At 31.9% G+C, this 13,779-nt stretch overlaps 1 protein-coding gene across 1 annotated transcript; it reads right to left on the minus strand.

Moving 5' to 3' along the window:
• Nucleotides 1-1,318: 1,318 nt before the first annotated feature.
• Nucleotides 1,319-13,065, minus strand: LOC132753941 (heat shock 70 kDa protein 12A-like). The gene is made up of 6 exons (XM_060744507.1): nucleotides 12,883-13,065; nucleotides 3,930-4,244; nucleotides 3,296-3,517; nucleotides 2,573-2,708; nucleotides 1,730-2,387; nucleotides 1,319-1,613 (listed from the first exon to the last, which is right to left on the minus strand). The coding sequence occupies exons 2-6, from the start codon at nucleotides 4,227-4,229 to the stop codon at nucleotides 1,319-1,321; spliced, it is 1,611 nt and encodes a 536-aa protein (XP_060600490.1). The 5' UTR covers nucleotides 4,230-4,244; nucleotides 12,883-13,065.
• Between the last annotated feature and the right edge of the window lie 714 nt (nucleotides 13,066-13,779).

The following is a 13,779-nucleotide window of genomic DNA, read 5'->3' on the forward strand; positions in this document are numbered from 1 at the left end:
GAATTTTATAAGCATAAATATCTGCAACCTGATTGTGGCGAAATCGGAAGTACAATTTATTTTTACATAAGAAACTACGCCTTTATACCATCCATACATCAATATTAAATCAACAAACATGACTTTAAGTAGCATTCCTAACGGTATATTTCCGCATTGTAACGGATGATTTCATACAAATGAAAAACAATTTATGAGATGATAACTTTTTTTTGAACGCCAGGCCTAGTGCACCGTGAAGTTAAAACGGTTAAAATGCGTTTGCACAAGAAACTCCCATATTTGCTTTGTTCCGGCTAGCAATTATAACACTGTGACGTAGCGCATACACGAGCCAATTACTGTCTTCATTTGAATGTTAAAATTTGTATACGAATTTTAGTGATACCGTGGGGTTTTCCGTTGAAAATGGTAATTTATGATCACAAATTGATGACGGCAAAAATATGTTAACATATGTATTTAATACTACTTTAAGGTCTTTGACTTTAAGCTGCTTGTCCCTCACGGCGGTGTACCCGACAAGGGGCTTAGAATTATTTCATGTAAAGAACCTAAATAAAGGAACGTCGATGGTTCTACTGAGGTGCTCTTGCGTGCCTGAAATAATAAACGACAGAACACCTGAGGTCTTTATCAATCAGTAAAGCTAGAAATGACTATATGACCTATACTATGTTGGTGCGACTTAAAACATAACCAAAGAATGTTAGTGCCTTTTGCAGCGTGTAAATTATTTTCTTTGTTTACTTTGAAATACTGTACTTTTAAAACCATTTACATTTTCAAAATGTTTATGGAAATTGGATTGTTGCTTTGAAACTGAGATCCCATAGAACAATGCAAACAAAAACATTTGAGTGAAGATCAAATACAAGAAATTAATGTCTCCATTAACATACTTTCTGGCAATCATTGGCAGGTTTATCAAACATCCATAATAAACGTAGACCGACACATTCTGGGAAGAATTTAATTTAAATTGACTTTTGAGTGTGTTCATGTATATAAAACAGGTTTTTAAATCGTGAAAATATACAAAATACCTTAGAAAATGGTGTAAACTTTTACACATGTATTTATCTATCATGCAAACACTGTTCAAATATTTCTTCTTGATAAATACACAGAATTGTATTTAAAAATGAGTAATAAATATGAATGACAAACACACACACAAACTATCAAGATGTGGAAAAGGCGAGATCCCTTCCAGAACTTTTTCTCACGGCTAAGGTTATAAAATAAGACATATGTTGGAATAATGGTCTAGATACAATAACATAGTGTGTTCAATAGTCTTTAAGGAGTTATTAGTTTACTTTATTAGACAATTGAACGTCGAGGAACTTTTCTCTACGGTATCCATTTCTTCAGCTTTTACAATAAGCTCCGTATTTCCAAATATCATAATTAATTTAAACTTTTTGCTTTCCAAATCAGCTTTTCCAACATGTTTCAGTGTCAGCAAGCCAATCCTTTCACAGTCGGATTCTGTCGTATATTTAGGATCACTGCTAACAGAGCGGTAGATCGGATACAAAGAGGATTCCTTGTTAACTGGAGAAGAGAAATGCGTAAGTTCCTGACCAACTTGTACCGTGTCGCCTGCTCTAACAAACACATGAAACACGTTATCAACATATGCTTTCCCTTCAACTTCTAATTTAATGACGATTCGTGTTTCGCGCGTTTGAACCGTTTGAACATTTCTATACCATAAGAATACCTCATAACTCTTACAGATATAGACATAGGATCATGTCCGAAAACAACTGCTCCCTTTAGTACTGCCAAACCAGGATTTTCTGGTATGATCAAACGCTTTGATGAAAATGCAAATCTAATCTTTTCTTGTACGTATGGACTGTCAGCCATACCACCTACTAAGATCAAAGTGGTTACTTGACATACTTCCGGTGCTTTTAGTAGATCTTCAATATGATGTATGATATCATTAACAGATCCTTCAAACCACTTCCTTACTAATTCTACTCCAACTCTAATTTTATCTTTTTTTATTTTTATGTCCGACGAGAAAGATGAAGAGCTTATCAATTCCTCCAAGACTTTGCCGTTTTCTTCTTTAGAAATTTCCCTTAAAGTTGAGGGAATTCTTATAGTAATGTTAGTTTGCTCTTGTTCATGACAATCGGTATATTTTACTTCCCTCTTGCTGGTTTCGAATGCTCGCAGCATGTCCCAGTAGTCTTCAAGATTGGTTTCTTTAAAACAACTCATAACTTGCTCTCCGAATAAATCATCTAAAAAGTTCAGAAAGTTGTTGTCGACGTATATTCCACCCCATGGACCTCCACTTGCTTTGTACAATTCGGTTAACGTTCCATTGTCGTTTATTCGATGAGCCGTTATATCCACGGTGCCACCTTTAACAGGGAATGAACACTGAATTATTTTAAAGTACAGCTTATTTTGTCAACTAAATAATTGTTTTAATATATGTTCTTTAAAATTATATCATTCACCATACTTTATGTACAAATAAAATTGGTTTTATGCATGCTCTAGAATAAAATCCGTCTCAAACAGATCAGCATTTGTTATCGCTTACCTCCTAGGTCTATCACGATGTACTGCAAACCAGACAAAATTGTCTTGTCTTTTAAATCAACTGATATCTTTTGACAACAGATAGATGCAGCTTCTGGCTCTAAAGCAAGTATCAGCTTATCGTTATCAATATCTGCCTGTAAAGAAATATCGGAAACATATATAAAAGTATCAAGTATTTACACTAAATCCAAAAAGGTCTGTTTAAACTATAATTTCAAATGACTTAGCTTTGACGATGTCCATTGACGAAAGTGGTTATTGCTAGCGACCGTCCATTCCTACTAGCAGCGGCGTCAGCAGCATTCAACATTTATACATGAATGTGGTGTAATTTTGAGTTTAGAAACATATTTTTTTTTTTTTTTTTTGATGCGTTTATTTAAGGTCGCCGCCGGAAAGCCCATATGGGCGACCGTACACTCAAGTCGGGTCATCCTAGAGCGTCCCGCCGAGATTTTTCGTCGATTTTTTTCCAGCTTTATTGGTGGAGGAAGACCCCAGGTGCCCCTCCGGGCATTATTTCAGGCACGAGCGGGCACCTGGATAGAACCACCGACCTTCCGTAAGCCAGCTGGATGGCTTCCTCACATGAAAGATTTCGACCCGAGTGAGAATCGAACCTACAGTGGTGAGGGACCTGTGATCTCAAGTCAACGACTTTAACCACTCGGCCACGGAGGCCCCACTTTAGAAACATAACAACCGCAGACAAGTTAAATACCTGCAACGCTGCCATTCTCATGAACTGTTTACCGTTGTCATCCCAGATCGCGGGAATGGTTATAACATATTGTATATCAGTCACTTCGATGTCAGGACATTTCTTTTGAAGTTCCGAAAAAAAATGGTCCCGCAGATAACGTATTGACAATGAGAAAATGTCAATGGCATACATGCGTCGCTTTCCTGTAATGTCTTTGACAGTCGTTAGTCTGCTTAGTTTCTGAAGAGAGATTCAAATAGCTAAATGCATGTATGTTAACTGCCTTTTATTAAATGCAGTTCATCATATTTCGAATTATTTAGTTAAAATGTTTTATTATAGCAAATAAAATGTTCCAGAGTGAAAACTTCTATAAAATGTTTTTTTACGAATAACTTCCAGACATGGTTATTATTCATTATCTTTTTTAAATAAAATTATAAAAACAAAATAAGTCGATACTGTAAAAATCATATCCTTACTGACGCATAATGTACCTTTCGCTAGGTAGGTAGTGTAAAGGTACGTATTGAAAACGATAATCTGATTTTAAAGAGATTTAAGATTAAAGGATAAATTACTTAAACTTTAATGTACAGAAGAATTCAGGAGATTTTAACAAAACTTTTAGAAAATATCAGTACATCATTACCTTATTCTGGTGCAATAACATTTTGAAACGTCTGAAAAACAACCAACTATGGTGCTCGTCTTCTTCAACAAGCTTTTTGTATTTATTTTCTGCTTCATATCCAAAGGAATGGAATTTCTCTTCAGTGTCTAGCAATAAGCTTGTAGGTGTTTTCAAAGAAAGATAGGTACCATCATTCCAAGCATTGTTGGTGTATATCTCTAAAGGTTTGCTACGAAATGAGAAAGCATAACCACTGAATGTCGTCCCAAAGTCGAAAGCAGCAACCACAAGATGAGAACTTGTTTCGACTTCGTTCATATTTGACAAGAATAACTGAAAAATGTGATACGTTATTTAGATATCTAAAATAATTGTAAGACAATATTAATATCCAATATATTTTCCTAAAATTTACAAAGAAACTGTTTTCAGAGAAATGATCGCTTTTAAATGCATCTAGAGAGCACAAATGAATTAAGTCGAATATGTTTCGCTATGGTATATTTTTAAAAAGGGAAAATCGGGAAAATAGCAAATGCATAAATAACAGAGAAAGGCAACTGAAAATACACGCGTGCTTGCTTAACTTAAAATTTATTAACCAGATATCAAAATCAGTAAAATAATACATTTTCTGAAAGCTTATGCATTTTTTCTATGGCTGCAGGTAAGAACATTTACAGTTCCAATTTTTAAAAGTGATACATCAATGTTTAAAGAGAACTACTTATCAATATTTGTTACATGTTCATGTGACAAAAAACTGCTTGTTTGTGAAAGGCAAGGAAAGTTATCAATATTTTAACATCAAGCAATAGATAAAAGTTTAAACTTCCAAATGATGTATAATATAAAATGATCAAATGTACATCCATTAAGTTTTATTTGCTACAAAATATTTTGATGGGCATGACTGATATTTCAATGGAGCTGCTTATCTGTGTTATCTACATTTCTGAAAATCGAAGGACTAGATTAAAAGTAATGAGACAGATTTGTCAGTTTTAAAGTTCGTAAGAACATATTCTGCACAAGTATTTACGATATCATTATCACTTTTGTTTATTGTATCTGCCACAATTTAACAAAGTAATATTCAAAATAAATATATCATTTACATCATTAAAAGATTTTGAAACAGATTAATAATAAAGATGATATTAATACCGCAAACTTACTTTTATAAACGTTCCTAACTTTAAAAGTTTTAAAGTCAAAATTTATCGCTTTGTCCCAGTCAAATATGAGCAAAATCGATTATTTCGTATAGTTTAAAGTACTCCCAATAACATTTCTAGACTTAAATCTTGATAAGGGCTATGATTTGTAGTAAGGCTGATATTTTAGATGGTTATGACCTTGGAGAAATAAATATTCATAACAAGAATGTTCATCTCTTCTTCTGATAACTGCATGATACCAGGTAGTGAAATGAACCATGTGCTTTTTTAAACAAGCTTAATTTCCATCATTTTCATTATATTATTATAGCAAAGCCATTCTGCACGTATGTACAAGGAATACACTGTTAACAGCTCCTTTTTCCTTCAGTATCCCGTCAATTTCCGAATATACAGCAAGGCAAAGCCATTTTAAAAATGCAACGTCACCATTATGAGTGTGTACAATGTACTTGTTCCGTTCTGAATGAAACTCAGTCTGCATTATATACCTTTACGATTAGAGACTCCCATATCAACAATAGTGATATTTATAAGAAAGTATTGATTTCATCATGGTTATTTAATCATTCAAAAATCTTATTTTATTCAATATTTAATGTCAAAATTGTTATAAATAGCCGAGGGATGCAATACTTTGTAAACATTGTGAAAGTTTGCGAATCATGCAAATCATGAATTAATGAATTAATGCATTCCATTTTACAAAAGATTACGCATAATATTGTATGGCGGATGACACGCACACACGCCAAACTCACATTGCGGTGGTATAAGGTTAGAGTCCTTCAACAAGGAGATGTTCTCGGTTTTCTTCCACATTTCAAACTAAAAGTCGGTAGTAATTAAAAGTATATATTTCGTAATTACGGCATAATCTCCATCGACGGTTACCCACGGAATATTTTCCGTACAAACATGATACTATATTAGAACTTATTCCATGGATAACCGACGATGGTTTAAGGTCTCAACAGACCGTAGGATGTTGTTGTATAACACAGATTAAATCTATTTAGCAATACAACACTTGCATTCAGACCGTAATTCTACATTGTATGAATCATCAGGATTCCCTCTAAAACATTTCCCGCAAAATGGATCCATTATAGAAAACTCACTATTATAACTTGAATATGTATAAATGTTATAACTGTTGGTATTTACCAGTTAAGAAAATTGATATTGAGGCAAGCGGTTCTGTATTTTTTGGTCTCACGGTGAAAACTTTCTTTCTTTATGAGACATAATGGAAACACCTCCCTTTAAAAACAAAAGTAGTCCGAAATTGTCACAAAGTGAAAATAATGTGCGGCCTGACCGAGACTCGAACTCGGGAGTCTCGGAATATGGTATCGCACCTATGGCTGATCTCTCCGGCCGCTACCTCCCCTAATAAGTGAACAGTTCAATACCGTAACATAATTATTTTCTGAGTAATTTGGGATTCGAACTTGACACAACTTGTGGTCCTCCATATTTTTCAGCATCCTTTTCATCCTATCATAGTACTACGAGTATGTTTAGATTTAAGCCCTTATTGTTGTTGAACTACATTCATTAGACATATTACCAGGGAATAATTGGAAAATATATCCCCTGGAATTGTGGGAGTTATTTACAACAAGAATTAAGAGACAGAACATGACCTATCCTGAAAATCTAGTATAAAGCTGTATAAATTCAAGAAATAGTAGCATTCACACATTAAGATATGCTGATACATTTAAGTTTTAATTGGTATTGTACTTCAAAATCCTACCGTGTGTTGAGATCTTTATGTCTTTTAACGTTTGTTTTGACATAAAGAGCAAACAAGGAAAGTGCCAAAAGTTTAATTAGCCAACAATAAATGTGTACACCATTTTTTGTTTATGGTAAAAGAAATTATGTTTATGACTTAAATTTTAAATCTTGTTTTGTTAAATCGAAGAGATCTAGCATTATGACGAATCAGACCCTTTCAAATCTTACAGATACAGACAATAAAAACTGCAATAAAAATATATATCACTCACAAACATTTATACCCCTGACATTTTTGATAAGCTAAATTCTTCATAAGTAAACAATCGTTCTATTGAACAGTGCACAATACATTATTTTATTCAGTTTATATATTTGTTTAAGGTGTATGCAACAGTCGCATATAGAAATAGAGTCAGAAAAAACTGCATTATGAAGTTTATTGAAACTTATCATGATCTTAGAGTATGATAACAGAAATAATTTATCTGAAAAGCAAATTAAGAGTTACGTTATCCAGTTATCTGCCCTTGAATGTGTATTTTGTTTAACCAGGTCGTTTGAAGTGCAGTTTACTAATATTATGTACCTAAGTCTGACAATCGTTTATATTTATCATTTTATTCTTGGTAACAAAACACAATTTCATGAATCTCATAACTCATTTTGTGTTAAAATTGGAGACTGAATGTTCTTTAAAAGTATGCCAAATTTTAAGAAAATTGGCATCGGTTAAAGTAAGGAAGAAACATAAACTGTTCTTCATCTTTTTTTTATATTCACTCGTTATGAAATCAGCTAAATGAAAACCAGAAAAAGACGTTGCTATTGTTGAATTAAGCACAATTTAAGGGCAGATAACTAAACTAATTATCACCCTTATATTTGTTTTTTAAAGTGTTCCTGTAATAAAATAATTAAACTACGTGTTAACAATACACCAACTTGGACTTAATCCACAAAATAGTTTAAATATACGTTCGGGTATTATTTTTGCAGCATACAATGTAGTTTAAACAGCGTAACAATATTGCTTGGACAAACAATAGTTGATTTTGTAAGTACACGATAACAAAGATTATAAAATCTGATAAACAGTGTAACAAGCTTATTACGCTATGTATTATGCAGTTATTATTTTGACATTATGCATTTTCACAAAATGTAAACCGTTATATCAAAGTTAATACAACGGACTTTTTCAAAGTATTGCATTGTCGTCCGTTTACATTGAATAAGTATAACTAGTTTATAACAATCACGCTCTATTTATGAATACCATATCATTCAAAAGTGATGGTGTGGCTGCTTATGGCGATAAAATAGCGGACAAAAAAGAATTCGGCGGGTAGAAATTTTTCGTAAACCGTGAAAGTTGAACTTTTATAATATTTAATTTAATGTGACGACAGTAACTGAATATTTGTCTATATATTTTGATGTTATAACTTGAAGCTTATGGCCTTGAATTGTTATAGTGGTAATCAGGAAAGTTTTATCTTTTTGATAACATTTGAAATTTAAGTTATTTATCAATTTCAGTTTTACTTTGTTCGGAAAAGGCATGTAATTGTAAGCGATAATAAAAATGAGGTACCACATGGGGAAACTCTTTAAAACGTTTGTTTTGGGGGAGGGGGCGTTGAAAAGTGTGAAAATAGCAAATATTACACACCTCTTCTAATATTAGTGACAGGTCTATATTTTTCGGATGTACCTGTTTAGCAATAGAAAGTCCACTATGGGGTATTTCTTATGCACGTGCACATTTCAAGTCTTGTCAGATAGACCCGGTCATGTAAAACACGTGCAAATTTAGACCTGCCTTCGTGAAGACTAAACAAAACAATAATAGTAGATATAAGTTAAAAATGTAAATGGTGATACATTTTAACAAAGGAAAAAATGCAAGATAGTGTTCATTGAATTCACTTGACAATTATTCTAACGTACCTTAATTTAATGTCAATAAAGATATTGGACAGTCGATACACATTTAAGATTTATTTAATCGCGTCATTTTTCAAAGCAAAAATCCAAGCTTGTTCTTCTCTATGCAGACGACACTATTCTGTTATCGAACACTGCAGAAAACCTCCAAATTTGCTTGAACAATTTTAATGATTACTGTAAAAATTGGCATTTAAAGGTGAACATAAACAAAACAAAAATAGTAATTTTTGGTGCTCGACAAACTGGGAATTTTAGATTTAACCTAGGAGATGAAATATTGAGATATCCGACTCTTACCATTACTTAGGTGTGACATTCTCTAGCAATGGTTCCTTCCTTAAAGCTAGAAAGCACGTAGTCCAACAAGCAACTAAGGCAATGTATTTACTATTTACTAAATCAAATAACTCAGACTTACCGCTAGATCTTATTATTAAACTATTTGACCACACTGTTTTACCTATTCTGACATATGGATCGGAAATATTTGGATTTGAAAATTTAGATATATTAGAAAAAGTTCATAATGAATTTCTACGTAAAATAACCAAATCTCGTAAATCGACCCCCCTATACATGCTAATGGGCGAACTTGGAAGGTATCCAATATCTATCATAATTAAAACTAGGATGATCTCATTTTGGAATCGTCTCATTAAGGGGAAAGAAAACAAAATATCGTTTCAACTTTACAAATACATGACCAGTTTCCCTAATCATGAGTTTAAATGGACCTCTAAGATACGAGACATTCTTAATTCCGTTGGCCGCCCTGATCTTTGGCAAAACCAGACCCAAATAAATCACTTGCATATACATAAACTTATCAAACAAATACTAATAGATCAATATAAACAGTCTTGGTACGCGCAGCTTCAACAGTCAAATAAAGGGTTAAATTATAAAAGTTTTAAAGAAGATCATAAGTATGAAGAATATTTTAAAATTTTAGAGCAATCGGATTATATTTCTTTATTCAAATTTAGAACATCAAATCATAAACTTCCAGTAGAAGTTGGGAGATACGATGGTACTCCTTATAATGAAAGACTTTGCACATTGTGTAGCGACAATCAAACTGGCACCGAGCAGCATTACTTGTTACATTGTAGTTTTTTCGGGAGACAAAGAGAGCATTTTTTCCAAAACGCAAATTTAATAAACGAACGCGAACTTTCGCTGAAATCACTATTAGGGTCAAATAACATACATGTTTTAAGGAGCCTCGTGAAATTCATTAATTCTATTACAAAAACTTTCCAATAATCCTAATGCCTCCATCAGTAATACAAGATTTCATCTTATATTTCTCACTTGTTAAACTGTTTGTTTCCTTTAAATTGCGTGTTTATTTTTATTTTCTCAACATTTTCTTTGTATATAATTTTCTATTCACAAATGAAGTTATTTTTTCATAAAACAGATGTCTGTTATTGTTAGAAATATAAGTACATATTATCTATATGTAAATTTATAAATTGCCATTACCCACATCTTACTGACAAAATCTTATCCAACATAGTCCCATTGATTCTTATTTCGAATTTCCCCAATGCACGTAGTAATACATTATAAATCTATGAATGACATTCCTTTCAGTTGTAGATAACTGTTATGCACGACTTTCACGTGCAGATTTACTACATGTTTGTGCTTATGTTGTTGTTTTTTACCTAATGTCGTGCTAAACATACATACAGAACAGAACAGAATATTTTATTGGCATTAAATACAAACAATATTTATAGCCATACAAATATAAACATGTATAGTGGTGCATACAAACTTTACCAGAAGAACAAAAGTTTAACAATTTAGATTTAACAAACATTTTTAAGTCTAGTTTCTTAATGGTATCATTGTCTTTCTCTGAAAGCCAAATATAAAAATCGACCTAATTTGTAAATTGATCTTATAGAATCTGTTGACATTAAAGTAGTGAACTTTTGAATAGATGGCCATCTGCAAAAATACGGGGTGAAAGTTTTGATTCGTAACTGTCTGTATTTAGGACAAACAAGTAAAAAATGATAAGGATCTTCAATCATATTCATATTACATTGAGTACAGTATCGTTGTTGTCGGTCAGTATTGTTATATCGTCCAGTTTCAATGGCTAAATTATTTGTATATAATCTAAACTTTGTAATTGTAGTTTTATATTTAGTGTCCACATACATACAAGTGCGTATTGTGTTGTATACCTGTTCAAATTATTACAATAGACAACCTCCTTATTTTATTTTATTTTTTTCTTCAAATGTAGTTACACGTAGAATAATAAATTAATGGTGTATATCGATCTAATGTTAACAAACCCCTGCTCGATATATCATTCCATAGTTTGTATTTATTTTTCTAATTTAGTAAAGTTTTTTTTTGTGTGTGTGTGTGTTTTCCTCATTGGCAATGTACTGTGTTAAATGATTATATACTTCTTTTGTTCGTACCGGAACTATGCATTCTCTGTTATATAAAAATTGTGTTATGCCCCCATATTGTATTGAAAAATGCTTGGGTGAAAATAAAAGATATGTTCTGTTCTGTTCAAAAGTTAAAAGAGAAATCACTCGCATACAAGTTATTTTCTGTAATTATCGTTAATCTTAAAACAGGCGTAATTATCCAATTGTCTAAACACACGCATGGTTGTTAGACATTTTTCACAAGTTTTGACGGTAAGCGAGTGGATCAGAGGCAATTAGTCTGGCTTCGAATAATAGGTGTGAAATTTTGTCATAATTGTATAAATGGGACCGAACTTTAACTTCAAAAATTGAAGGTATTCGGATAATGCATTTCGAATAATACGTCGGTATTTATATTTAAGGAAGTGGCTAGCCGTACGGGCCCGTACGGCTAGCCAAAAGTTCTAGTCGTACGTGAGTCACGTACGACTAGCCAGGACGCACTGTATTGTCTAGCCGTACGGCACTTTTCAAAATTATATGGAAGTCGAAAATGCATATGTTATTTTACAAGTGTCTTTAAACAAGGATTTTAACCATGTCTCTACATTTGTTCTCAAGTGTTCACTTTATAAAGATGCTCCGCCATTTTGTAAAAAAAAATGAATACGAGCAAGCGTTGTAATCTTTCTTGATAAAAGTTTCAAAATTGCATGTTATAAGTTATAACGTCGTTGCTTTATTTGTATGAAAGATGAATTATTAAATCATATTTAATTGCACATCCATGGATCGCATAAATAATCATAACGGCAAAAGAAACTTTTTCATAACGACATGATCGGAGTAGAATAAATAAATAAAAAGAACATTAAAAAAGAACATTAAAAAAATCGAAAAAAAAAACGGTGAAAAGCAAAAACAATATTATATCTTTTATAAATACAGTAGATAAATGTCGAACATAAAAGCACAATCAATTAATTAGCCTTTATTAAAGCCTATCCAGGGAATTTTAGAAGCGTTTCACAGAACATGCAAACTTTTCTTAATGATGGACAAACTTCTATACTGTCGGTAATTGACGCAATTATCAGAGCCGAACAACAATTATTTTCGGTGGTTTTTTCATTTAATTAGGTGTCGAAAATTAAACTTATTGAAACAAAAAAGTATTATAACCAAAATTGCGTAAACTATTTCAATTGGTGTTATTCAACTAATTATAATTTAGAGATAACTACGGGACCGCCGATCTACTTCGGATAATGCCGGGTATTCGAATAAAGGGTTGTCGAATAACTAGGGTCGGACTGTATTTTGCATTGTTTATCATATATTGACTTTAGATAAAGTTTGTTTGTAATAAAAGTTTAAAACCGGAAGTGACAGACATATATTCCCATGTTAGAAAAATTATAGTTCATGATAACTTTATACCGCAGTATTTTTCGTAATCTAATTTGCATTCAAGTGCATATTATGGATCAATACTATGAGGAATTGGCTGAAAGTGATTCATTTTAGTTCAACATTTTAATGTTTGAACAAGTCACCAAAGCTCAAAAATGATGAAATTCTCTAAGACCAAACCATTGTGCATTATAAATTCCTAAAATAAATATTACAAAATATTAAAAATATTTTGTTTTAAAAATAATGTAAATAGTAAACAGAACTTACATTTTGTAATATCCAATATAAAAGTATAACTTAATTTTAACATAAATGTTAATGTATCTTTTAAAAGAATAACAATCCGATTCCATAACCTAGTCCGATATACCACTTGTTTAAAAGGTGTGTGTGCGTGTGTGGGGAGACCGAACGTTGGTTACAATAATGAATAACCATTGAAAAGGTGCCGAATAATAAACTTATTATCTAATTTACAATATATAAAGGAGTCAATCGTCATATTATAACTTGAATGAATTGCAAATAAAATGAACGACATTTCAGAGTTGCAGATTTGCACAAAACAAAAGGCCGTATAAGATCTAAACTTTGTAATTGTAATTTTATATGAAGTGTCCATATTAAACTGATCTTTCTGTATTTGGAGTTCGTGCTTTGATTAACAGTTGAGATAATATATATTGGAAATATCATCTAGACTGCTTTAAATATCAATAGACTGCTTTAAACAAAAGACCCGATTAGTTGATTGTATTACACTCTGAAAAAGACGCAAAGATCTTGTTTATGGTTTATAAATGAAATAGGATCTAATAGGACTTTACGTTATATTTTTCTTCTTTTTTTTTTCTTTAAAATTTATTATTTTTATCTTTTTATATATTTTTGTACTGTTTGTTTTTTTTCTACGTTTATTCTTTATTTTAAATCTGGGTCTTAAATGTTGTGTCCCAATTTGAAATAAACACATGTATAGATATCTTCACAGTGGTTGAAGTAACTGATTTTTAATGTTTTAATGCACATGTTAACTCATTTTTGGAAAATGGCAATGAACTTAGAAGTACATAATGTTTACAATACAGTTCTTCCTAAAAATCAGGGCATTATTTGGAAAACGTATTCAATAAAAAGGAAAATGTAAAAATAACATACTCTTCA

Source organism: Ruditapes philippinarum, unplaced genomic scaffold (assembly GCF_026571515.1).
Source record: "Ruditapes philippinarum isolate M1 unplaced genomic scaffold, ASM2657151v2 ctg401_1_1_1_1, whole genome shotgun sequence".
NCBI lineage: Eukaryota > Metazoa > Mollusca > Bivalvia > Venerida > Veneridae > Ruditapes > Ruditapes philippinarum.

What these genes read in the sequence shown, in the direction of transcription:
- LOC132753941 (XM_060744507.1), bottom strand. Translation starts at nt 4,229, where the DNA reads ATGAACGAAGTCGAAACAAGTTCTCATCTTGTGGTTGCTGCTTTCGAC. An exon ending in TGAGAATGGCAGCGTTGCAG is followed by an intron (nt 2,709 to 3,295) that starts GTATTTAACTTG and finishes ATTTCTTTACAG; the next exon opens with GCAGATATTGATAACGATAA. An exon ending in CATCGTGATAGACCTAGGAG is followed by an intron (nt 2,388 to 2,572) that starts GTAAGCGATAAC and finishes TCCCTGTTAAAG; the next exon opens with GTGGCACCGTGGATATAACG.